Here is a 24,290-nt window from a genome sequence, read left to right on the forward strand (position 1 = left end):
TCTGCTGCTTTGCAACTATAAATCTCTGCCAAACACCAGCTATCCTGCCCTCTGCTTTAGATCCCTAGGTAGACTCTAACCCACCTTAGGCAGGCCCCCTCCCAGTGTCCTTCTCACAGGATTCAGTTCACACATACATCACTAGACAGCACTGCCTTGATTGCAGTACAGAAATGAGCTTCAACCATTTAAACAATTGAGCAATGAGGCCGAACATATAGCGTTCTCCACCTACACTAAAGCAGTCAAGGAAATGAAGTTTGAGAGGATGATTTAAAGTGTTGGCCAGGTGCTGTGGCTCATGCCTGTAATCCCAGCACTTTGGGAGGACAAGGCAGGCAAATCACTTGAGGTCAGGAGTTTGAGACCAGCCCGGCCAACATGGTGAAACCCTGTCTCTACTAAAAATACAAAAATTAGCTGGGCATGGTGGTGGGCACCTGTAATCCCAGCTACTCAGGAGGAAGAATTGCTTGAACTAGGGAGGTGGAGTTCGCAGTGAACCGAGATCGAGCCATTGCACTCCAACCTGGGTGACAGAATGAGACTCCATCTCGAAAAATAAGTAAGTAACAAATAAAGTGTTGTGATAGCTACTTTTACTGTGGTCCTTGAACTTTGATATTAGACACCTTTCCCCTCCTTTTCTGCTTTCATTTTTGGTGTTCTGGGCCTTATGAGTTATTGAGCCTCCAGGTTATTCATTGCTTTTATTTTCTCCCTCCTTGGTGGGAAGGATTTTTATATACAGAGGATTGGGTTAATAATTCTCCTGATTTATGGCCTTCTTTCTTCAGTAGTCCATGCAAGACCTTTCTTGTTTAATTACTTATTTATTTTATTTTATTTTTATTTTTTGAGATGGAGTTTCGCACTTGTTGCCCAGGCTGCAGTGCAATGGCACGCTCTCTGCTCACTGCGACATCTGCCTCCCAGGTTCAAGCAATTCTCTTGCCTCAGTCTCCCAAGTAGCTGAGATTACAGGCATGCGCCACCACACCTGGCTAATTTTGTATTTTTAGTAGAGACGAGGTTTCTCCATGTGGTGAGGCTGGTCTCGAACTCCCGATGTGAGGTGATCCACCCGCCTCGGCCTCCCAAAGTGCCGGGATTACAGGCGTGAGCCACCGTGCCTAGCCAGATTACTTATTTCTTTTCTTTTTTTTTTTTGAGATAGAGTCTCGCTCTGTCGCCCAGGCTGGAGTGCAGTGGCCGGATCTCAGCTCACTGCAAGCTCTGCCTCCCAGGTTCACGCCATTCTCCTGCCTCAGCCTCCCGAGTAGCTGAGACTACAGGCGCCCGTCACCTCGCCCGGCTAGTTTTTTGTATTCTTTTAGTAGAGACAGGGTTTCACCATGTTAGCCAGGATGGTCTTGATCTCCTGACCTCGTGATTCGCCTGTCTCGGCCTCCCAAAGTGCTGGGATTACAGGCTCGAGCCACTACGCCCGGCCTAAAATTTTTAATAATATTTAGCTCAATACACCCAAAATGTTATCATTTCAACATGTAATCAATATGAGATATGTTACATTCTTCTTTTTCTTCTTTTTTGAGATGGAGTCTCATTCTGTTGCCCAGGCTAGAGTGCAGTGGCTCGATCTCAGCTCACTGCAATCTCTGCCTCAGGCGTTCAATGATTCTCCTGCCTCAGCCTCCTGAGTAGCTGGGATTATAGGCATGCGTCACCACGCCCACTAATTTTTGTATTTTTAGTAGAGACAGGGTTTCACCACATTGGCCAGGCTGGTCTCAAACTCCTGACCTGAAGTGATCCACCTGCCTCGGCCTCCCAAAGTGTTAGGATTACAGACATGAACCAGCATGCCCGGCCCACATTCTTTTTTTGTACTTCAAAATCCAGTATGTATTTTGCTGTTATAGCATGTTTCAGTTTGGATGGTAAATTTTCATTATAAACACTTAATCTGTATTTAGATTTCATAAAATGCACAGTTGAAAAAGTAGATTCATATACCTAAGTTGTTCCAAGCATACTTAAAAGTTTTCTAATAATCAGATATCAAAAAAGTATTTTTCTTTAATGTTTACATGCAAACTGACAAAACTACTTCATATTAGTTATATTTATTTTAGCAGAATTGACTTGACTTTGAAGCAAAAACATATCAGTTTTAAAACTACATCTGTCCAAGTTAAGTGAATTCACTAACTCTTGTGTCAACTCAGTATTATTAACATGAAATTCAAAGAGGTATTGTATACATTGAAAAAGCAACTCTAAATTTATTAATATCAACAAAAAGCAACTCTAAATCTATTAATATCAACAAAGCATTCTTTAAGCTTTTCTTGTTTATGTAGCCAATTTACATAATTCTGTTTATTACAATTAGAATCTTCTGCATACTTAGGTTGAAATAATGTGTATTGATTTGTATTGTGAAAGGTTTCAATTTGAGCATAAATTCTTTCACCTGTCTAGATAAGTCAGAGATGTTTTCTTTCCTTGAAGCTTAAATGTATTTATTTATTTACTTATAGACAGAGTCTCATTCTGTTGCCCAGGCTCTAGTGCAGTGGTGCAATCTCGGTTCACTGCAACCGCTGCCTCCCTAGTTCAAGCAATTCTCTTGTCTCAGCTTCCTGAGTATCTGGAATTACAGGCATGCACCACCATGCCCAGCTAATTTTTGTATTTTTAGTAGAGATGGGGTTTCACCATGTTGGCCAGGCTGGTCTTGAACTCTTGACCTCAAGTGATCCACCTGCCTCAGCCTCCCAAAGTGCTGGGAATACCGGGCTAAAACATTTTGGCTTCTATGCTTCATATCTCTTTTTTAAAATTGTCAATTAAATATAAACGTACTCTCCTCCATATCTGTTAGCTTTTCTTTTATGTTTTCTATTTCTTTGCCCTCTTTTTTTTTTCTGGGAGATATTCTTTCTTTTGTTTTTGAATTCCCTAATTTGTTTCCCAGCTATATCTATTCTGCCACTTTTCCAATCTATCGTGTGCTCTATTTTGGTGATTACTTTTTCATACATAAGATCTCTGCTTTTTTTTTTCTGAGACAGAGTCTCGCTGTGTCCCCGGGCTGGACTGCAGTGGCGCTATCTCGGCTCACAGCAAGTGCCACCTCCTGGATTCACGCCATTCTCCAGCCTCAGCCTCCCGAGTAGTTGGTACTACAGGTGCCTGCCAACACTTGCCTGGCTAATTTTTTGTATTTTTAGTAGAAAGAGGGTTTCACTGTGTTAGCCAGGATGGTTTGATCTCCTGACTTCGTGATCCGCCCGCCTCGGCCTCCCAAAGTGCTAGGATTACAGGCGTGAGCCACCGCACCTGGCCTGCTTGTTCTTTAAAAATATTTTTTCTTATTTCATCTATTATACTTTTTATAGTTGATATTCTGTTTGTTCTTTACATTTTCTTGTCCAGGTGTCATATTAGTAATCTTTTCCTTCATCTCTTTTAGCATGATTTTTGGGCTACTTTTAAAATCTTGGTCCATCTGTTGTCATATTTCCACTTAAGTTACACTGTGTAATCAAGTAAGTTGTATCCTTTCGGATTAGTTGTGCTATTCAGGTGTCTTGTTATTTTGTCCTTGGCCATATAGGTTGTTCTGTCCAACAATGCATACTAGTGCCATTGAGCTTAGAGGTTGAAGGCTGGGGTGAATGAGCCCTCCCTAAAACTGAGAACCCTTGGCCCCCAAACTCCCAAGTCCGTCAGGCCCAGCCTCATAAAATAACTCTTCATGTCAGGGCTTCGCCCTTTGCCCTCCCACCTGGGAAAAGCAGCCTTAGGAGTACAGGTGTGAGCCACCACGTCTGTGGCCGAAATGCTTCTTGGATTGTAGTTCACCTGCCCTGGATGTTTAGAGGGCTAAGGAGGGGGAACATCTGTCTAAAGTTGGGTTGCCCCCTTACTTGTTTTGATCACAAGCACAGTGCATCTCCAGTGCTTTGCTGTTACTCTTACCAACACCTGGACCACATGGCAAGTGAGGGAGTAGCACTGTTTGTTATAAGACAGTGGTGGAGGAAAAGAGAGATCAGAACCCTGAGAGCTCTTTTTCTTTTTTTAATCATTCCACAGCTGTGCCTGGTCACTTCCTGCCTCTAATCAAAGCCACCCTTCTACCACACCCACACCAATTTGAAACAAGGCCCTTTCCTTCACCCAAGGGGTTTCTCGAGGGTTTCTTCATTTCTTGGTATTTTCTCTTTGTAACTCTTGTGCGGGTGATCTTGGGATAGGGAGCCACAGTCACAGCAGTTCAATCAGGATCCAAGCTTAAAGATCTTGAGTAGCTGCTTTGTGCTAGACACTGTTCTCTGTGTGCCACTTGTATTAACTCATTTAATCCTCACAACTACATTGTTGTTATAACAGCCACATTTTACAGATGAGAAAACTGAGGCATAAGGAAGTTAAAAAATAGCCAGGTGTGGTAGTGCACACCTGTAGTCCCAGCTACTTGGGAGATTAAGGCGGGAGAATCACTTGAACCAGGGAAATGGAGGCTGCAATGAACTATGTTTCACCACTGCACTCCAGCCTGGATGACAAAGTGAGACCCTGTCTCAAAAAAAAAAAAAAAAAAAAGTTGACTAATTAGGCCAGGACTCTAAACCAGGCAGTCTGATTCATGAGTCAGCTTTCTTAACCTCTGCCTTGCAGTAAAACCCAAATTACCCAGTACTCTCTACGGGGACGATTGACATAGTGTTGGCCAGGGCATTGCCCTGTGATGTCCAGACTTATGAGACATTGGTCAGAGGAGAGAGAGAGAGGGTGACAGGAACAAGGCATTAACAGCCAGGCTAGCTGTCAGCAGCATTTCCCAGGCAGGAGACTCTAATGGATCTCTCTCTGAGCAGGACACAGGCAGGCTCTGTGTGGTTAGAGATGAAGGGAGGAGGAGGAGTGAGTGTTTGTGAGCTCAGCCCAAATGAGGGCTGATGTCACTTCTCCTTTGTGCATTTGTGTCTGAATTTGACATCTGATGTAAACCGGTAGGTGTTAAATTCTGTCTTGTGTTTTCAATCTGCTGAATTGGAAGTCCCACATGGGAGCATTTGGGTGAGCCTCAGCAACGCTGGCTCAGAAACCACCAGATGCTTCCCAGAGAAAGTTATTTGTCTGCCAGTACCCACTGCCATACTTGCCTCTTCACACTAGTACATCTCCTTCTTTCCTTGGCTCTGATGGGTCAACAGATATTGTAGGGCAAGTCTGTGTCATAGGCCCTGGGAAGGATACTCTCTCGACTGGTAAGATTTGAAGGTGAAAGTCACTGGCCATGAAACAGAATGAAGACGATAAGAAGATGGAAACTGGGACTCCAGTTACTGGGCTCTCATGAAGCGCGGCGTCATGAATTTTAGTAAAAACAAGGCCAGGGATTGATATGTTGCTTCTTCATGCATGGCTCTTTGCCTGAAACCACAGCTCTCCTCCAGTTGTTTCTGAAGTGTCAGGCACTTTTTTCACTGGGGCTGCCGAAAATGAATCTGAAACTGATTTGAGGAGCGTCTTCTCCCCTGCTGGGGCACCTGTGCCTAAGGTTTCAGGTGGTTGGGCATGCCTTCTCTGAGTGTTCTCCGTCAGACAGGCCGTCTGGCCCTAGAGACCTGCCACATGCTTTCTGAGCCACAAATATTTTACACCATGAGTTCCCAGCGGCTGCCCTTCCCCCACTTCCATTCCTTTCCACTTCTTCATCGTTCCTAATCCCACACCTTAAAATCCCTTTAGCCACTGTCATCTTACCTTGTCCCTTTCTCATGTGGACCTCTCTCTGGAAGTTCCAAATCTGGGAAGCCTGAATGCAGCTCTAGCTTCAACCTGCTGGGCAAAGGAAAGTGAAATGAATCTCTTTGAATGTTTCCTACATGGCAGAGGTTGTTTGCAGTGCCCTACTCACATTATTTCATACAAATCTCATGACAATTTGAAAAGGAAATGTTTACCCTCAAAGGTCCTGAGGCCACTCAGGCCTAGATTAGAAAGTGGCAAAACCAGGCTTCAGACCCATCACTGCGTACCTCCAGAGTCCACAGTCCTTGCGTGATTTTGGATGCCTCCGGAGCCCCATTCGGCTTTCCCAGCTTTCTAACCTCATAGCTCTGTTCCCATGCAGACTTGACATTTTGCTTCTTAGACTTTAGAAAAGAAGGGTGGCGGTGGGGGGTGGGGGAAGAAAGGAAAGGAAGAAAAGAAAAGAACAACCTTCCAGCTTTTTCTTCTGAGGATCATACATCTTTGTAGAATAACTACGACAATAACATAATAACAACTTGTTGTGTGTGCGTGTTTTAACTGGAAGGGGGCATGTGCCATTCAGTGATTATTTAAAAAAAAATTAAGCAATGTAACCATTAGAAAATGATACTGTTTTACACACTGGGAATTCCGGTATGTAAAACACAGGAGTGGTGATGACTGAAGTGATGGTGGTGGAAGGAGCTCCAAGGCCTGGCCTTTCTATGTCCCTTGCAGCCAGAAGCATGTCATGTATAAAGCAAGATAGCAAGATTTCTAGTCTCAGGATTCTGTTGAACATGGTTTGAAAGCCTCCTGATTATTTTTCCTTTTAAAATAAGCAAGCTGAAGCCCAGAGACGGGAAGTGGCTGGCAAAGTCAGGACTAGTGCCTGGGTCTCCCAGCTTCTATCCTGCAGCTTTTTACAGAAATCCCAGTTTGTATATTTTTGCACAGACTCCGCAGGATGCAGTCCAGGAAGGGATGCAGGTGGAGGTGGAGAAGGAGGAGGGCCTGGGTTTCCACTTTTTCTCCTTCCCCATCACCAACAACCTGAACTCCCAACCCCCGTGGGGAATGGGGTAGGTCAGGGAGAGGACTGACAGGGATTATAGAAAGTGCGATCGAGGGTACAAGGGATCAAGTTTGGTAGCCGACAAGGAAGAGAGGTGAGGCAGAAGATGAGGGGAGGAGGTGAGGTAAACAGAGCAAAGGACCCGCCTTCCCAGCTCAGGACCAGGGCTGGGCTGGAGTCTGGGCCCTGGTCTCGTTCTAATATCCCCTTGAGCAAGTCCTGGCACTTTTTCCTGCCTGTTTCCTTTGAGGGCTTCTCTGTCACCACCAGTAAGCGTGTACAGGCTACAGGAGGAGCAGTGAAGAGCAGTGTGCTACAGAGAGCACTGCACCCTGGGAAACAGAATTAGTTGGACCAGCTCTGCCTGTAAGTAGCTGAATGTCTTGAGGCAACTTAAACGTTTCCTTGGACCTTAGATTCCTTGCCTGTAAAACAGGATGGGGCCAGATGATCTCTAAGGGTCCTTCTGGCTCTGAAAGCAATGATTTGGGGCATGGAACCTGTGGTTAGAGAGCTGGGGAATGGGCAGATGTGGGTTCCAGGGCACCCAGAATTGCAGGCTTAGGAGCTAACAGCAACCAGGCGTTCTGTGGTCTAGCAATCTTGCTTTATAGGTGAGGAAACTGGGCCTAGAAAGGCAAGTGATTTTTTGCTTCTCTCACCTTTATTCCTCTTTTCCCCTGAACGGTAGAGTCTGAAGGTTCAGGGCAAAGCAGTTTTGTGTAGTGGATACATACGCTTTTTTGTTGTTATTTTTCTGAATTATTTTGTTGACTTTCTAAGTTTTTTTTACATAAACAGTAAATGCTCGTTATAAAAATTTCCATTAATATAGGAAGTGAAAAAAGTAAAGAACTGCAAATTGCTGTTATCCTCCCACCCTTACCCCTTAGGTCCCCAGAGGTGTCTCTGTTAACGGTTCAGTGTGTATCCATCCTGATCTTTCCAATGAATGCGCAAACTTGTATGCCTCTCCCCCATAACTGGATTATCATATACATTATTCAAGCATAGACTTTAGAATCAGACATATCTAGAGTCTAATCCCAGCTTATAGCTAATTATTTGAGTGACCTTGGCCAAGTTATTCAACCAGTTTTAGTCTCAATCTCCCCAGGTGTAAAATGAAAATAATAATAGTATCTACCTGGACTGGCTTGGCGGCTCATGCCTGTAATCCTGGTGCTTTGGAAGGCCGAGCCTGGTGGATCCCTTGAGCTCAGGAGTTCAAGACTAACCTGGGCAATTTAGCAAGACCTCATCTCTAACTAAAACAAAACACAAAAAAACTCCCCCAAAATTAGCCAGGTGTGGTGGTACGCACCTATAGTACCAGCTACTGGGAAGGCTGAGGTGGGAGAATCGCTTGAGCCAGGAAAGACGAGGCTGCAGTGAAATGTGATTGCACCACTGCACTCCAACCTGAGCAACAGACCGATACCTTGTTTCTGTTAAAACAAACAAACAAAATAGTATCTACCTTATAGGACTGTGGTGAAGATTTAATGACATTTTATGTGAATAGCACTTAACAGTTCCTGGTACTGATAGTAGTAAGCACTATACACACACACACACACAGAGCACAGAATGAGTTAGGGGTAGAGTGAAAACTAGACCCCAAGTTTTCTGACCCTCAATCTCCTCGACTTTCTACCACGTCTGTCTGCTTCTCTCCTAGGTGCCTAGGCGTGGGTTAAGTGCTCACTACTTGTTGAATGAATGATTGAGGTTGTGTGTAAGCGGGTAGATCCAGGGATCTGAGGTCTGTGGAGTTCCTGGGATGCCTGCTCTGGAAAATGGAGGCTTTCACTCTGTGAGTTGGGAGGGTGTGGGGCAGTGTGGGTTGGCTGGACCAGCTGTTACTTCGGAGCTCCACGCCTGGAGAGTTGGGCCTCTAGGCAGAGCTGAGGGCCCAGAGTGGCTCTCAGCTTAAAGGATCTTGGCTTAGAAGGAATGTGCAGTGGGCTGCCTCTGCTCAGGAGGGGCTAAAAAAAGCCTCACCCTCCCCTGGGCTTTGTGTGAGGGTTATCAACTGCTCAAGTCAGCTCATCTCTCCGGCTGCTCTGGCATATTTGAGAAGGTCTGTTTCCCTGGTCCTTGTGGGTTTCCACCAATTGGCAGGAAGGGATCAGCCTGTCCTAGAGGTGAAGAGAGAGGTGTGGCGTGAAGGGGAGGGGGCTGGTGGCCCCAAACCTGGTGACAATACACAGTTGTCAGCTGTACCCTGCTGGCGTTTCTTCCTTTTATAGTCAGCAGCAGTTGCTCTTGCTCTCACCCAGCCCCTCTGTGGGGGCTCCTGCCCAGGATAAAAGGGAAGGGAGGCGGCCCAGGCTCCTATCTCATCTCCCAGACGCCACGTCTCTTGGTTTCTTCTTAGATCACTCCTCTGCTGAAGATCCCAACAAGACAACATGGCTCCCAAGAAGCCTGAGCCTAAGAAGGAGGCGGCCAAGCCAGCTCCAGCTCCAGCCCCTGCACCAGCCCCTGCCCCAGCTCCTGAGGCTCCCAGGGAACCTGCCTTTGACCCCAAGAGTGTAAAGGTAAGTGAGGCTCAGCCATTGGGATAGAAGTGGGGATGACATGCAGAGTCCTTTTGCTCTGGAGCTTAGAGATCTACTTTATGTGGGGCGGACTGGGATGAGGACTAGGGTGTCCATGACCCAGACCGCAGTCCCATGGGGCAGTGGAGCGGGTGTTGGGGTTGATTGAGGAGGGGGAGATAGGGTCATAAACCTTTTCCATCAAGAATGAGGTGCTGCTTTGAGGGAGCCCTGTCCTGCTACCCTAGATTTGTGCAGCTAGTTGGGAATGGAGAGAGATACAACCAACCATTCATCCACCCTTTTATAAGGCATTGTGAGGACCACCATAGCAAAGTAAAAGAGACTAGCCTTTTCCTAGGAGGTAGTGGGATATCTTTATGGAGAACAGACACAGGGGAGCTGCCAGTGTAACTTGGAGTAAGTGATATAAACAGTGAGGGAATATCCTCCCTGTGCACGGCAGTTTGGGAAAGGCTTCACTCACAAACACTCTTATGGCAGGTGAGGGCAGGGTGGGAAGGAGGTTGTGGTTAAGGTAAGAGGAGCTTGGATTCCTGTCTTCTCTTTCCTTACCCAGACAGGCCTTTCCTTCTGTGGCCTTAGCCTGGGTTCCTATCTGTAGCATGCAGAGGACTGGCCCAACCGGGGCTAAGACCCTCTCTCCGACTGGATCAGGAAGCTGGGCCTGGTTCCTTTGCCCCACCCTGCTCTCCTCACACAAAACATTCCTCTCCCTGGAGCTGGTGTGGGCCCTGCCTGCTGACTCAGTCATGTTAGACCTCCCAGCTCTCTGGCCCAGCTGCTGAAGGAATGGAACTGGTGGGAGAGGGGCGGGCTGAAGAGAGAGGGGGCCAGAGACCTCTGGAGAGGAGCAGTTTTAAGCCTTGGCACCAGAATGGAAGAGGTCAAGTGGCTACTGGTATGAAGAGCTATTAATAACAGGTTGGGAGTGCTGAGCCCCCAGGGATCTCAGCCTCAGGACAGGGCTGGGGGTGGTGAGGTATCAGGTCAAAATAAGAGCACAGGACCAGGTTCCGTGACAAGCAGGCAGGGAAATTAAAACCCAGAGCTCTAGTTGTATGACCTCCCTGCCCTCTGAGAATTCCTCTCATACCCACAGCCGGGATAACCCTACAATTATTATGCCAAAGACCCAGTCCCCACAAGGGGCAGGAGTTAAGGTGGAACTGCTTAGCCAAGAGATGGAGGCAATTGCCCCATTTCTGAACTTGGTTATGGCTCACTCTGGGGAAACTGAGGCTCCTGTAGGACCCTGAAAACACCTGCAGGTTTTCTAGGTCATACATCACTCCCTCTACAAGCTGAGCCTGGCAGGAAAAGCTATTTCCCCCTTCAAGATCCCTCCTCGCCTTCATTTCTGATTTGTTCCCATAAAGCACTGTGCCTTTGGGTGGGTTGCCAGGCCTGGTCCCTGGTGTCTGGGCAACAGCTGCCTAGTGGCATCAAACTGGTGTCCTTCCCTTGGCCTGTCACTTCTTTCATTCACTCTCCTCTCTCAATTTCTCACCCATGAGAAATTGCACCCCTGGTTGCAATCCTCTTTTCCATGTCTGCATCTTCATGGGCGTTGTTGGGGGTTGTTGAAGTTGCTTTGAAGTAGAAAAAAAAAATAGGTATCTTTATGAGAGTCATTTTCCCTATTATTGTGTTATACTTACCCAGTTCCTTTGATTAGAAGGTTCTTTCCTCCAAGATAGAGCAGAAGCCAGGTGAGGTGACTCATGTTTATAATCCCAACCCTTTGGGAGGCCGAGGCGGGAGGGTCATTTGAGGCCAGGCATTTGAGTCCAGCCCGGGCAACATGGCAAGATCCTCGTCTCTACAAATAAATAAATAAATTATAAAAAAGATTCGAAGATAGAACAGAAGCAAACTTAAGCCCAGTGTGTGTAGTTATGACCACATCTATTGAGATTTTATGTTTTTACATTAATTGCTCTTACATGTTTATTCCTGGTACTTAAAGCATTGCAAAGTAAGGCAAACGGTGCTTTTCCTCAGAGAGTGAATGCAGAGCATCCTTCACCCCATCTAGAAGGTTCCTTTAACTTTCTGACCACCCCCCACTTTTGGCAAAGTCTATTCCTGGCCACAGCTAGTTTTTTTTCCAACTCGGTTAACTCTCCACTGCCCCAACCCATCCCCAGCTCATGGCTGCCACCTCTGGGTCCTCATGAATGGAGGTCAGCTCTTGGAGATGAGGAGATGGGATGGGCACAGCACAAGCAGCAGCAGAATTAGTACTAGGAATGATGGCACTTGAAGAAGAGGCTCCAGGATTGGAAGCACCACCAGTGGAGAGGGGATGGGATGGGATGGGATGGGGTGGGGTGGGTGGGGTGCATAAGGACCAAGAGGTAACATACAAGATCTTAAATCAAAATGATGACTTGGGCTGGGTGCGGTGGGTCATGCCTGTAATCTCAGCACTTTGGGAGGTGGAGGCAGGTGGATCATGTGAGGTCAGGAGTTCGAGGCCAGCCTGGCCAACGTGGTGAAACCCTGTCTCTACTAAAAATACAAAAATTAGCTGGGCGTTGTGGTGGGCGCCTGTAATCCCAGCTACTGAGGCAGGAGAATTGCTTGAACCTGGGAGGCAGAGGTGGCAGTGAGCCAGGATTGCACCATTGCACTCCAGCCTGAGTGACAAGTGTGAAACTCCATCTCAAAAAATAAGAATAAAAAATAAAATAAAATAAAATGATGACTTACGCTTGGCCATTGTCATTCACTCTCCTCTTCTGTACTCAGCATTAAATTATTATGCATTATGAGAGGGAAGTCCAAAATGTATTACTTCCTGCAACAAATACTTTTTCAGTGCCTACTATGTACTAAGCATTTCAGTGAACAATAACAAGAATCCTTGCCTGAGGGAACAGTGGCTTCAGGGAGACAGAGTGCACATAAAGGCATGACTGGAAACAATTAGGAAGCGTGGAGGGCCCATGCTAATTACTCTTGCTGTCCCAGAGTGCCTAAGAGTGTGTCAGAAGGCAAAATTACAACACATTTAGTTTTAAGATCTGAATTGGCTTTGATGTTTGAGTCTAGAATCTGGTAACAATGAGCCGAGCAGAGGAGGTGGTATTATAGACAGAGAAGGGCAGAGGCAAGCAGAAACGAAGGGCAAAATGCAAATTGGCATTGCAAAGTTACTTTTCTTGTAAACGTTAAAGCAGATGGCACTTTCTTATCACTCTGGCTGAAACGGTCCTGTTTGGGGATCTGGCTATTATCTCTCACTTTCCTGATTTCTTGGAGAATCAGATCAACAACTTAGTTTCAGCTTGGTGATATGGAACTTCAGTATGAGTGAATCTATTTTGGTTTGGTCTATTGGGCCTAGTGTAGGAGCTCAGTACAAAACAATGGCCTCTTATAAATTGTACTTAACTAGGGACATGTGCGGAAGGAGGGGCTGGAGTGGGATGGGGTGTGGGAAGCCTTCATCGAAGGGAGTGGATTTAAAATCAGAATCAGATAGAAAGAGGAGTCAAAGGGTGGGGAGTGGTGGTGCCCAAAGAGGGCAGAAGTGCAGCTTGTCAGAGGACTATGGACTAGGAAGAGATTGAAGGGGCAACAGGGAGGGCAGTTTGTGGGTGGCTAGGATGAAGAATTTACCTTTGACCCAAAGGCATTGCAATAGGGAGTCCGTGTAGGTTCTACAATTATCTAGGGAATTTTTCTTTCCCTTTCCCTCTTACCTGGAACCATCACTTAATAAGTGGTATTGAGAGAACTTTGGAGTCTGCATTACAGTTGTCCCTCATTCTCTGTAGGGGATTGGTTCCAGGACCCCCACGGATACCAAAATCTGAGGATGCTCAAGCCTCCTATGTAAAGTTTGCATATAATCTACACACAGCCTCCTGTATAATTTAAATCCTCTCTAGGTTACTTATAATACTTAGTACAATGTAAATACTATGTGATAGTTATGTTATATATTTTTTGTATTATATTTTATTGTCATGTGATTATTTACTGTTTTCTGAATATTTTCAATCCGGAGTTGGTTGAAGCTGGGGAGGAGGGCTGACTGTATTTTATAGCCTGTCAGTTGTGTCTCATTCAGCAGGAGACTTGTGTTTTACCCTTAGCACAAGTCTCCTTCCTTGCTTATCAGTGGCCTGCTGGAGGTGGCCAGACTGTATTGGAAGCCACTTCTGCTTCTGCTTCCCTTTGGGGACCTTTACAATTGCTTTTAGCAATCCAAGCCCTCACTTCTATTTCCCTCCCTGCAGATAGACTTCACTGCTGACCAGATTGAAGGTAAGTATGGACAACCCCACCTCTCCGTCTCTATTGCATTTTCCTGGAGGACGAGGAGAAGAAGGAGGAGGAGGAAGAAGAGGAGGAGTAGTTGTTGTCCTCATGGTAATAGTAATCACTATCATCATCATAGCAAACCTGTATTGAGCATTTACCATGTGTCAGGCACAGTCCTAGGCACTTTATATGGATTCACTCCTTTAATTCTCATAACAACACCATGAGGTAGCAATTGTTACCTCCCCCATGTACAAGTGATAAAACGGAGACACATAGAGATGGGGTGACTTGCCCAGTCTCACATGGCGGTCAGCAGTAGAGCTCAGGTTCAAACTCAGGCAATCTGATTCCAGATCTGTTTTCTCAACTACCCCGCCAGACTGCTTGGAGCACAGCAGATGCTTAACAAAAGTTAGTGCCTTTTTTCCTCCACTCCAAAGATCTATCTAAGATATTTGGAAGCCCTCATTTCTGTTCCCATTATTGGAAAGCCCTCCTTAGTTTACCAGCTTCCTCTCCTGCCACCATGAAGTCTGCCAAGATGCTAACCCACTAATGGTGGCAGGGCCAATGAAATGTTTTATCACATGATGCTCCATGTCCCCCAGCTGTAAAGCAGGACTCACTGTCATTGCAGTATATCCCTCTGTTTCCCCCACCGAATGCCTCCAGGACATAAAATTATAGGAATTGGAAGGGACCTTGAACAGTCACCTAATCCAGCCCCCTCATTTTAAGCACATACTCTCTTTTAAAAATCAAATGAATATTTGCACATGGTAAAACAAAAAAGCGAACACACACACACATATTACTTAAAAGTAAATAATAAAAAATAAAAATCCTTTTTTTCCATGCTGATTCCTCTCCCAAAGACAACCACTGTGGACAGGTGTTTATGTATCCTTTCAGAAAAATATATAATGATACACAAGCTTGTGTGTATGTATGATGACTGTATACAGTTTATACAAATCAAGCCATGTGATACACACTGTCCACCTTTTATTAAATATATACTTGGATATAGTAATATACAGTATTTGGATATCTTTTCACAATTAACACAAACAGTTCTCTTTTTTTTTTTTTTTAGACAGAGTCTCACTCTGTCGCCCAGGCTGGAATGCAGTGGCGTGATCTCCGCTCACTGCAACCTCCACCTCCCAGGTTCATACCATTCTCCTGCCTCAGCCTCCCGAGGAGCTGGGACTACAGGCGCCCGCCACCACGCCCGGCTAATTTTTTTTGTATATTTAGTAGAGACGGGGTTTCACCGTGTTAGCCAGGATGGTCTCGATCTCCTCACCTCATGATCTGCCCGCCTTGGCCTCCCAAAAGTGCTGGGATTACAGGTGTGAGCCACCGCGCCCAGCCACACGAACAGTTCTACTTCATTCTTTTAAACAAGTATATAGACTGTCACACATAGGTGTAACCTTTTAATTTAATCAGGACTATATTGATAGGCTTTCAGATGTTTCCGGTTGGAGGATATCAGCTTTCTTTTCCCAGGTGGCCTTCCTAGCAGTGGTTTAAAGGATGGTGCATTTTAAATTATAATGGTTATTGCCAGGTTGCTCTCCAAAAAAGTGACACCGGTTTACCCACAAATACAGCGTGAGAGCTGGCATATGCCTTTTGAAACTAGTGAATTGAGCCTGACTCTGTTTTCATAATACTCAGTGGATACTCACTTGCAGTCAGCATTAATTTCAATGCATTTTAGTTAAATATACACTTACGTGGATATAGAAACACAAGGATACTAGTGAGGACTGGAAAATCAACTAATGATTTAAAATTTTAACTTCCCAAATGGCCAACTGGAACAGATGGTTGTGTCTTTTCAGGGCTGATGGGGAGGGGGGAACTCATTCTGATCTTTTATCCCTCCGACCTTGAAGACATTTTTCCTTCTGTTGAATCAGAATTGTTTTTCCGTTAATTTTACCCCAGCGATCTTTTCATTTGTTTTTTGGTGAAGATGATAATGGTTTTCTCATGTTATGGTGGAAAGAACATAATGTGGAATTAGGAGACTTTCGTATTAGCCCTAATTCTTCCACCATTGGCCATGAGACTTCTTTAAATCTTCCACTATTGGCCATTTTACTTCTTTAAATCTTAATTTTCTTATCTACAAAGTGAGGGTATTTGGGTTTCAATTTAGACATTCTAGTCCATTCAGCATCCTCTAGATATCCTCCATCTATTTGGAGATAGTTTTCAAATCCCTCCTAAGATTTATATTCTCTAGGTGACATGCCCCAATTTATTTTATTTTATTTTATTTTATTTTGTGCTATCATTTTATTTTATTTTGAGACAAGGTCTTGCTGTGTCACCTAGGCTGGAGTGCATTGGTGCTATCATAGTTCATCGTAACCTTGAATTCCTGGTTTTAAGCAATCTTTTCACCCCAGTCTCCTGAGTAGCTAGTACTACAGGCATGTACCATTGTTTTTATGTTTTGTAGAGATGGGGGTCTTGCTATGTTGCCCAGACTAGGCTCCAACTCCTGGCCTCAAGCAATCCTCTGGCGTCCCACAGTGCTGGGATTATAGGCATTAAGTCACTGTGCCTGGTCTCCCAGTTTCTTTTGTGCTTTTTTTTTTTTTCTCATAGGAATTAGCTTCTAACCCTTGACTTCCTTCTCATCCCTCTCCAGATTTCTGTATTCTTTTAGAGAGGGGAGTCACTGCTGTAGTAAGCAGGTGACTACACTACTGCAGAGTATTGAGGAAAGGTCTCTTCTGGACCCTTGAACATCACCTCTAATACCTGAAAATCACACTGGCTTTTTTTTTTTTTTTCTAGTTGTAGTCCTAAACATCAGTGTTTGATTTTTTTTATGTGCATACCAGACTTCCCAGCAGGCCAGGCGATAGGTTGGAGCATCAGCAGTTATAACAAGCAGGTGTCCTCCTCTTCCTCCTTCCTCCTCATCATTTCCTTGGTTTCCTTAATAGTTGATCATAAGTCATATCTACATTGGCTTTTAAATGAGGATAATAATACCGATAGCATAAGGTTTCCTCATAAAGATTAATAGAGTGTTCTATGCAAAATTATTTGCTCAGGGCCTGGTTCATGGTAAGTGCTCAAATCATAGGTCATTGTTCTTATTACCCTCCTCTTCAGGTTTCACCCTCTTATTAAGCATCATTACATCTTTTTTTTTTTTTTTGAGACAGAATTTTGCTCTTGTTGCCCAGGCTGGAGTGCAATGATGTGATCTCTGCTCACTGCAAACTCTGCCTCCCGGCTTCAAGTGATGCTCCTGCTTCAGCCTCCCGAGTAGCTGGGATTACAGGTATGCATCACCAGGCCCAGCTAATTTTGTATTTTTAGTATAGATGGGGTTTCTCCGTGTTCATCAGGCTGGTCTCGAACTCCTAACCTCAGGTGATCCTCCCACTTCGGCCTCCCAAAGTACTGGGATTACAGGCGTGAACCATTGTGCCAGGCACATCATTACATTTTCTTTTGATGAGACTTCCTCTTTTGTTAAACTTGACCTCACTCTTCTGAATGAACTAGGAGATCAAAAAGTCTGACTTCAGATTCAACTAACAAATATGTATTTATTGAGCACTGAATTTGTGCCAGACACCATGCTAATTGTTTTAAAAGTAAAAAAGATTAAATCCTGGCCAGGTGCAGTGGCTCACACCTGTAATCTCAGCACTTTGGGAGGCTGAAGCAGGTGGATCACTTGAGGTCATGAGTTCGAGACCAGCCTGGCCAACATGGTGAAACCCCATCTCTACCAAGAGTATAAAAAATTAGTTGGGCGTGGTAGCACGTACCTGTAATCCCAGCTACTAGGGAGGCTGAGGCAGGAGAATTGCTTGAACCTGGGAGGTGGAGGTTGCAGTAAGCTGAGATTGTGCCACTGCACTCCAGCCCGGGTGACAGAGCAAGACTTTGTCTCCAAAAAAATAAAAATAAAAACAAACAAACAAAAAAAATATTAAATCCTTATAACAAGGCTATGAGGTAGGTGTTATTTCCTTTTTACAAAGGAGGAAACCAAGGTTCAGTGAGGTTAAATGATTTGGCCAAGATCACACAGTTAAGTGATCCAAATTAGGATTAAACTCAGTAAGATAATACTAGACGCACTGTTTATGCATTTACTATGTGCTGGACATTGTGTTAAAATTTTTTACATACATTATTGTATTTATACACATAGTATATTTACATACATTATTATATTAATTTGAATGTAATTTAAGAAACCTATGATAGCCAGGCGTGGTGACTCACACCTGTAATCCCAGCACTTTGGGAGGCCGATGTGCACGGATCACCTGAGGTCGGGAGTTCGAGACCAACCTGACCAACATGGAGAAACCCCATCTCTACTAAAAATACAAAATTAGCCTGGCATGGTGGCGCATGCCTGTAATCCCAGCTACTTGGGAGGCTGAGGCAGGAGAATTGCTTGAATCTGGGAGGCAGAGGTTGTGGTAAGCCGAGATCATGCCATTGTACTCCAGCATGGGCAACAAGAGTGAAACTCCATCTCAAAAAAAAAAAAAAAAACTAACTAAAAAGAAACCTATGATGTAGGTACCATTTATATAAGATGTTTTTAGAGGTTAAATATTTATTTGTTCAAAGTCAAGTAAGCAATGGGAATGAAATTTGAACTCAATTATTCAGTAATATGAAGGAAATGTGGTTTTATGTCTTTTAAATTCATATAAAGCCTAAGAAAGAGTTGAAAGTTAAGGTCGGGGAATCTTCTGTGATATGTGGAATGATTTGTAAATAATCCATATGCAGCCTCTAGAGAAAGAAGTACTTGGAAAGGATTAAAACTGGCTTTTTTCCCTAAGTAGTTCATGAATTCTTTTTTGGCTTATACTGTTAATCTGCTTAGTAAACCACTTCTTTGTGGGTAGCATAAGGTAACTTCAATGCCCCTCCCAGGCCAAATTACCTCCACTAATGAACTGGTTGAATCCCAATCAATGAAGAATTGGGCCTAGGTGTGGTGACTCACACCTATCATCCCAGCACTTGAGAGGCCAAGGCAGATGGATCACTTGAGGCCAGGAATTTGAAACCAGCCTGGCCAACATGGTGAAACCCAGTCTCTGCTAAAGTACAAAAATTAGCCAGGTGTGGTGGTGGCGGTGGGCGCCTGTAATCCCAGCTACTCAGGAGGCTGAGGCACAGGAATTGCTTGAATCTGGGAGGTGGAGGTTGCAGTTAACCGAGATCACACCACTGCACTCCAGCCTGGATGACAGAGCGAGACTCTGTCTCAAACAAAAACAAAAACAAAAACAAAACAAAAACAAATCAATGAAGAGTTGCGGTTCTTTGAAAAAGGGACCAGGAGTGCCTTCCTTTGGTCTTGCTGCGGGGATATTTGCCCTGCTGCCTTCAAGGAGTCCAGTCCCTATGGTTCTGGGCTGGTAAGTAGGAAACAGAACTGGGAAACAGTTGTAACCACCATTTGTCGATTCCCTTACCATATGCTGGACATTGCTCGGCGTGCTTTGTGATCCCACCTGCAACCCGCTCAAGTGATCACTGTATCTCCACTTAGAGCTAAGAAAACGAGGGCCCACAGAGGTTAATAGTTTGCCCCAGGCCGTATGCGAGTGGATGGCAGAGCTGGGGTGGTCTGACAACTGCCTCATCAGGCCTGGGAGCCGCCTTTCAGCCTGGAACAGGCAGTACTGATAATAGCTGACTTTCCAGCGGTCTTATCACTTTGTAAAATGCTTCCACACACTGCAACCTCCCTTCGCTCTCACAGTGACAGGCCCAGGGAGTGGGGTGGAGTTGTCACTCCCTTTGTGTGCACAGGAAGCTGAGACCCAGCCCAGCTTATCCTGCACTCTGAGGCAGAGCCAAGATGAGAATTTAGGAATCCTCAGTTCCGGGCCAGTGCTATTTTCACTTGTCTGTCATTTCAGCAGTCAGGAACCTCACCTACACCAGAGCAGGATGTGTGGGTGGGAGGGGTGGAAACCAGGGAGACATTTGAATTTTTTTTTTTTTTTTTTTGAGATGGAGTCTCACTCTGTCATCCAGGCTGGAGTGCAGTGGTGCTATCTCGGCTCACTGCAACCTCTGCCTCCCAAGCTCAAGCGATTCTCGTGCTGCAGCCTCCCAACATTCGAATTTTATAACAATGAAGCAATAGAAGAGACCCCAGGCCCAGCCCTAGAATGGGTCGTGGAGGCACCAGGCTGCCTCTTGGTTTGGCAGAAGATGAGATGGGGACGGGTTCGAGGGAGGGCCTAGGCTAATGGACAAAGAGAAATATTGGAATATTTTAACAACCACACGCACCTACTATTCAGCTTGGTGGAGGCTGATTGGCCACCAGCCACCACCTTCAATGGGGATTGGGGGGTATGGCTGGGTCTTCTCTTCACAGAGTTCAAAGAGGCCTTTTCATTGTTTGATCGGACCCCAACTGGAGAGATGAAGATCACCTACGGCCAGTGTGGGGATGTACTGCGGGCCCTGGGTCAGAACCCCACCAACGCCGAGGTGCTACGCGTGCTGGGCAAGCCCAAGCCCGAAGGTCAGTGCGTCTGCATGGCAGACCTCTCCCAGGGTCCAACTTGCAGTCCCTGGGCTCCCTCCTTGTCCAGATTTTCTCTGCCATCTGGGCTGTCTCTTCTCCCGCTTTAGCCCCTCAGGACCAGCCTCCCCTACCCAGCTTACCCTAGTCCCACTTTGAGAATTTTTCTAGACGTCCCGTACTTAAGTGACCCTGGAGGAAGGTAGCCTGGGCTTGTTTCCCTCACGAGGTTGGGAGCTCCTGCGGGGCAGGAGCTACATTCTGTTGCCTCAGTGTCTGAGGAAGGCTGGGTGGGAATCTGGAAATCTGGTAACTGATGGTTCTCACTCCCCAGCCCAGGAGCTCTCAGGAGAGGCATCTGTCACAGCACCCAGTATCCTGTGGTGGCCATCGTGAGCTGTATTACAAATCATTTGTTTCTAATAATGGTTAGAGTACTGACTTTTACAAATTGTTTGATATGAATTAGAGCAGCTTCAAGATTCTTAGCTCTACATGCTGCCTCTTGCATTCATTTGCTTTTCAATAGGTTTTGGTGAGTGAGTGTTTAGAAAGTGGTGCAAACGATTCTTTTGTAGCTCATAAGTGCGACCGTTGAGTGTTCATACTCATGTGTGAGCTGTGCCTCCATCAGTCCTTGTTACGGCAGATGAAAAGAGGTGCAAGGGCGTGTGTCCCATTTGTAATGTCATCTGTCATGTGTGCCAGTCAAGTTAACAGCTGCTCTAAACCACGCACACATGCTTCTCCTCAGTGGTGTTGGCATGGGATTTGGGGTGGGGTGAGCCTCTCAGCAAGGGCGGGCCATCTCTGGAGGCTTCCTAGGTCCCATATTGGTTCCCCTCTCCATCCCTTGGTTCTGGCCCTTTCCCCTTCTCCTCTGGCTGAAGATAACCGTGGGGGTGAAGGATGTGGGCAGGAAAGGACCAGAGGGCTAGGAGCTTGTGTCTCAGAAGTCAGAAGCAAGTCCTGGGTGCTTATAAAAGAAAGAAATGCCCACATTTGTGGTATTTAAAAATAGTTTGCCTCTATTAAATTAAAGCTTTTTAACACACTACCATGTGGGAGAAGTGCGCTGTTCACAAGAGAACTGCGAATTTATAAAACTTATTGATTCAGAGTAGCTTCAAGCAGTGTGCTCTAGTGATGGGACCCCATGCAGAGTGGTGCGAACATTTCTTTTTTCAGTCCTGTCTGTTTGCCCCTGTGATTATAGGTCTGTCACATGTCAAGAGTCTAAACTGAGTGTGAGGCCCGGGCTGCGTGGCACTTCGGGCCCCTCACATCCTGCTGCTGCCACCCTCAGCTCCTTCACCTGGTTGGCTACCTGGTGCTCAGAGGTCTGGGTGGAGGGCTCCTTTTTCCTTCCACCCTTCTCCTTTCACTGAGAAAAGAAGGCCCCTGAGACTGTCTCCCCAGCCCCCAGTCCCCTGCCTTGCTTGGATGGGCAGCTCTGTGTTCTCCAGGAGCACTAATGGGTATACCACCCAGAAGTGGCTGTAGCCCGAGCCCTGGGTGCTGCCAGACTTGGGGTGAGGCCCCCTCTTGACCCTCTGCTCCCCTGAGCACCAGCTCACGTTGCTTTCTCTTTCTCTACCCTGCCTGCCTAAAGAGATGAATGTCAAGATGCTGGACTTTGAGACGTTCTTGCCCATCCTGCAGCACATTTCCCGCAACAAGGAGCAGGGCACCTATGAGGACTTCGTGGAGGGCCTGCGTGTCTTTGACAAGGAGAGCAATGGCACAGTCATGGGTGCTGAGCTTCGGCACGTCCTTGCCACCCTGGGTATGCCAGCTGGGCAGAGATGAAGACCAAGTGGGAGGAATGGAGGGGTGGGAGGTGCCAAGGTGACATATACTGGTTGGGTTGGGGGGTGGTATACAAGGGTCTTTGCATCCTGAGGATAATGACCTGATCCAGGCCCTGCCTCCCTGGGCTCTGCAAGAACAACCATCCCCAGTTGGGTTTGCTCAGCAGGTACCAGGGTTTGGGAGAGGAGGGGAGAGCAGGTTGGCAGAGCAGGGGTTACTGCTGAGGCCTGAGAGGTGGGACTCAGGGCTTCTTTCCTTGTCTTTGCCTGAAACACTGAGGCCCTGGCAGCTGTAAGGCAGCGGGGAGGCTTCGGAGACTGGGCAAGACCTTAAGACCCTTGACCCCACCCTTCAAAGCATTTGGGGGAGGCTTGGTTTGAACCACTTCCCAGATCCAGGCAGTCTTGAACCTTCAGACTTATGGGGGTATTTGGGTATTGCCAGTTCCTCCTTTGCCATCTGTAATTAAGAGCGCACCACCTCCCAAACCCATTGCAGGAGAGAAGATGACTGAGGCTGAAGTGGAGCAGCTGTTAGCTGGGCAAGAGGATGCCAACGGCTGCATCAATTATGAAGGTATTAAGCCACGCCTTGCTTCCCAGGGCAGCCAGGGATGGTAGCGTGGGAACAGCTTGGGTGGGGTAGGCCCAGGAACTGGGGAGTGTGTGTCTGATGTGGGCTTTGGTAGACCCCCTATTGGATGTTGTTCTTTTCCATCTTGTGAGTGAACCTCCTAGTGTAATGGTGGGAGCATGGATTTTGCAGCTAGCTCTGTGATATATTAGCTGGTGGACTCGATTAAGTCACTTATTTTCTCTGAGCCTCAGTTTTCCCGTCTGAGGCATAGGGGTGATGCTGGCACCTTTCTCAAGGCTGTGGGGATCCATAGCGATAATGTAGTTCATTCCATTTGTGTTGAGAATGAGCACAGAGAGTGGGCACAGAGCAGAGTTTAAATGTTTGCCCTTCTTCCACCTTCTCCCCACCAACCCCCAAATAAGAGCAGGAACTACACAGTCTGGAGAAAGGAGAGTGGGAGGGTTGGAAGTCAGGCAGTGTGGAGAAGGGACAAGTGGTTTATGGGCCTAGAGGTGCTGAGCCACACGGCAACTGATTTTCACTTCTTTCCTAGCCTTTGTCAAGCACATCATGTCGGGGTGAAGCAGAGTCTTCCAGGTGAGTGCAGCCTCCCCCCCGGTCCCTTCTGGGGTCACTTAGGGCCTTAAGAATACCACCACATGCTCTAGAAGGCATCTGCCCCAGCCCTGACCCCTTAAGAGGAAACCATTTGGGATCAGGACGTGAGGACAGCCCTGCTCACTCACCGTCTCCTGTCTCCTGCCTGCCTTTGCCTGTTCTCCCTGTCTTGACCCTGTCAGTCACATCCTCTTGCCTCTCCCAGGATCTCTCAAGGCAACACCCTTCCCTCAGGCCTGAGGTCTCCTGTACAGGCTCCTGGGAGTGAGAAAACCAGATCCCAAGTGGAAGAGAGAGTCCCTGGCCTGTGCTCTTGACCCTGTTCTTCCTCACTTCTTTCCCTAGGTTCTCCCTGTGATCCCCCTGGGTGTGGTAAGGGGCTCGGTATAGGAGGCTGAAATGCCCTTTCCACCTAGCACTTTCTTTCAGGTGCCTGGCCCTTGGCCTTAGCCATACCAGGGTGAGTTAGAGAGAGGCCCCGGATGGTTGAGCTGAGATGGAGTCCTCGACTTATCACCACGCCGCTGCCCCAAGGACCTTACAGGCCCTCCCTGTTAATAAACTGCTCCAATACGGCCAGGCTGGGCTCTGGGATTATGACCAGTCTCTGTTTTGTTTGTTTTTTAAAAAACTAATTAACAGATTGAGTTGGTTTGTGGTGTGTGTGTGATAATGTCACCTGCGGTCTCATGTGTGCTCAGAGAAATGAGTAGCATCTGGGAGCTAGGAGACAAGGACAAAAGCCTGTGGATCTAGAGATATTGGGGTCAGACTCAGGAGAGTAAGCTCTGGAAGGCCAGCAGCTTGAGGAGTTGTCACCTGGAGGAGTTTCATTCCCTTCTGGCTCACCCTCTACCTTATCACACCTCCAGGTGGCAGGCAGAGAGAGGCCAGGCTGAGACAGGGACTCCTCCTGTGGTCCTTGCTGTTGCTGCTTTTAAACAAAAATTGTTGTAAAATACACATAATATAAAATTTACCTTCTTAACCATTTTTAAGCATACAATTCAGTCGAGTAAGCTATATTCACATTGTCATGTAGTGGTATTAGTCTCTTTTCATGCTGCTGATA

General features: G+C 46.3%; 1 protein-coding gene and 1 pseudogene across 1 annotated transcript; both read left to right on the forward strand.

Moving 5' to 3' along the window:
- The first annotated feature begins 8,861 nt into the window (after positions 1-8,861).
- On the forward strand, positions 8,862-23,818 carry MYL4 (myosin light chain 4). Its single transcript, XM_025362220.1, has 8 exons — positions 8,862-8,955; positions 9,189-9,351; positions 13,623-13,650; positions 20,060-20,209; positions 21,822-21,995; positions 22,520-22,597; positions 23,154-23,197; positions 23,648-23,818. The coding sequence occupies exons 2-7, from the start codon at positions 9,223-9,225 to the stop codon at positions 23,180-23,182; spliced, it is 588 nt and encodes a 195-aa protein (XP_025218005.1). The 5' UTR covers positions 8,862-8,955; positions 9,189-9,222; the 3' UTR covers positions 23,183-23,197; positions 23,648-23,818.
- LOC112610511 lies at positions 20,776-20,895 on the forward strand (annotated as a pseudogene).
- Positions 23,819-24,290: the final 472 nt, after the last annotated feature.

This window comes from Theropithecus gelada, chromosome 16 (assembly GCF_003255815.1).
Source record: "Theropithecus gelada isolate Dixy chromosome 16, Tgel_1.0, whole genome shotgun sequence".
NCBI lineage: Eukaryota > Metazoa > Chordata > Mammalia > Primates > Cercopithecidae > Theropithecus > Theropithecus gelada.

Bases quoted from the DNA above. Each gene is read 5' to 3' on its own strand.
- MYL4 (XM_025362220.1), top strand. From the start codon at position 9,223: ATGGCTCCCAAGAAGCCTGAGCCTAAGAAGGAGGCGGCCAAGCCAGCT. The intron at 9,352-13,622 runs GTAAGTGAGGCT...CCCTCCCTGCAG, and splicing joins TTGACCCCAAGAGTGTAAAG to ATAGACTTCACTGCTGACCA. The intron at 20,210-21,821 runs GTCAGTGCGTCT...GCCTGCCTAAAG, and splicing joins GGGCAAGCCCAAGCCCGAAG to AGATGAATGTCAAGATGCTG.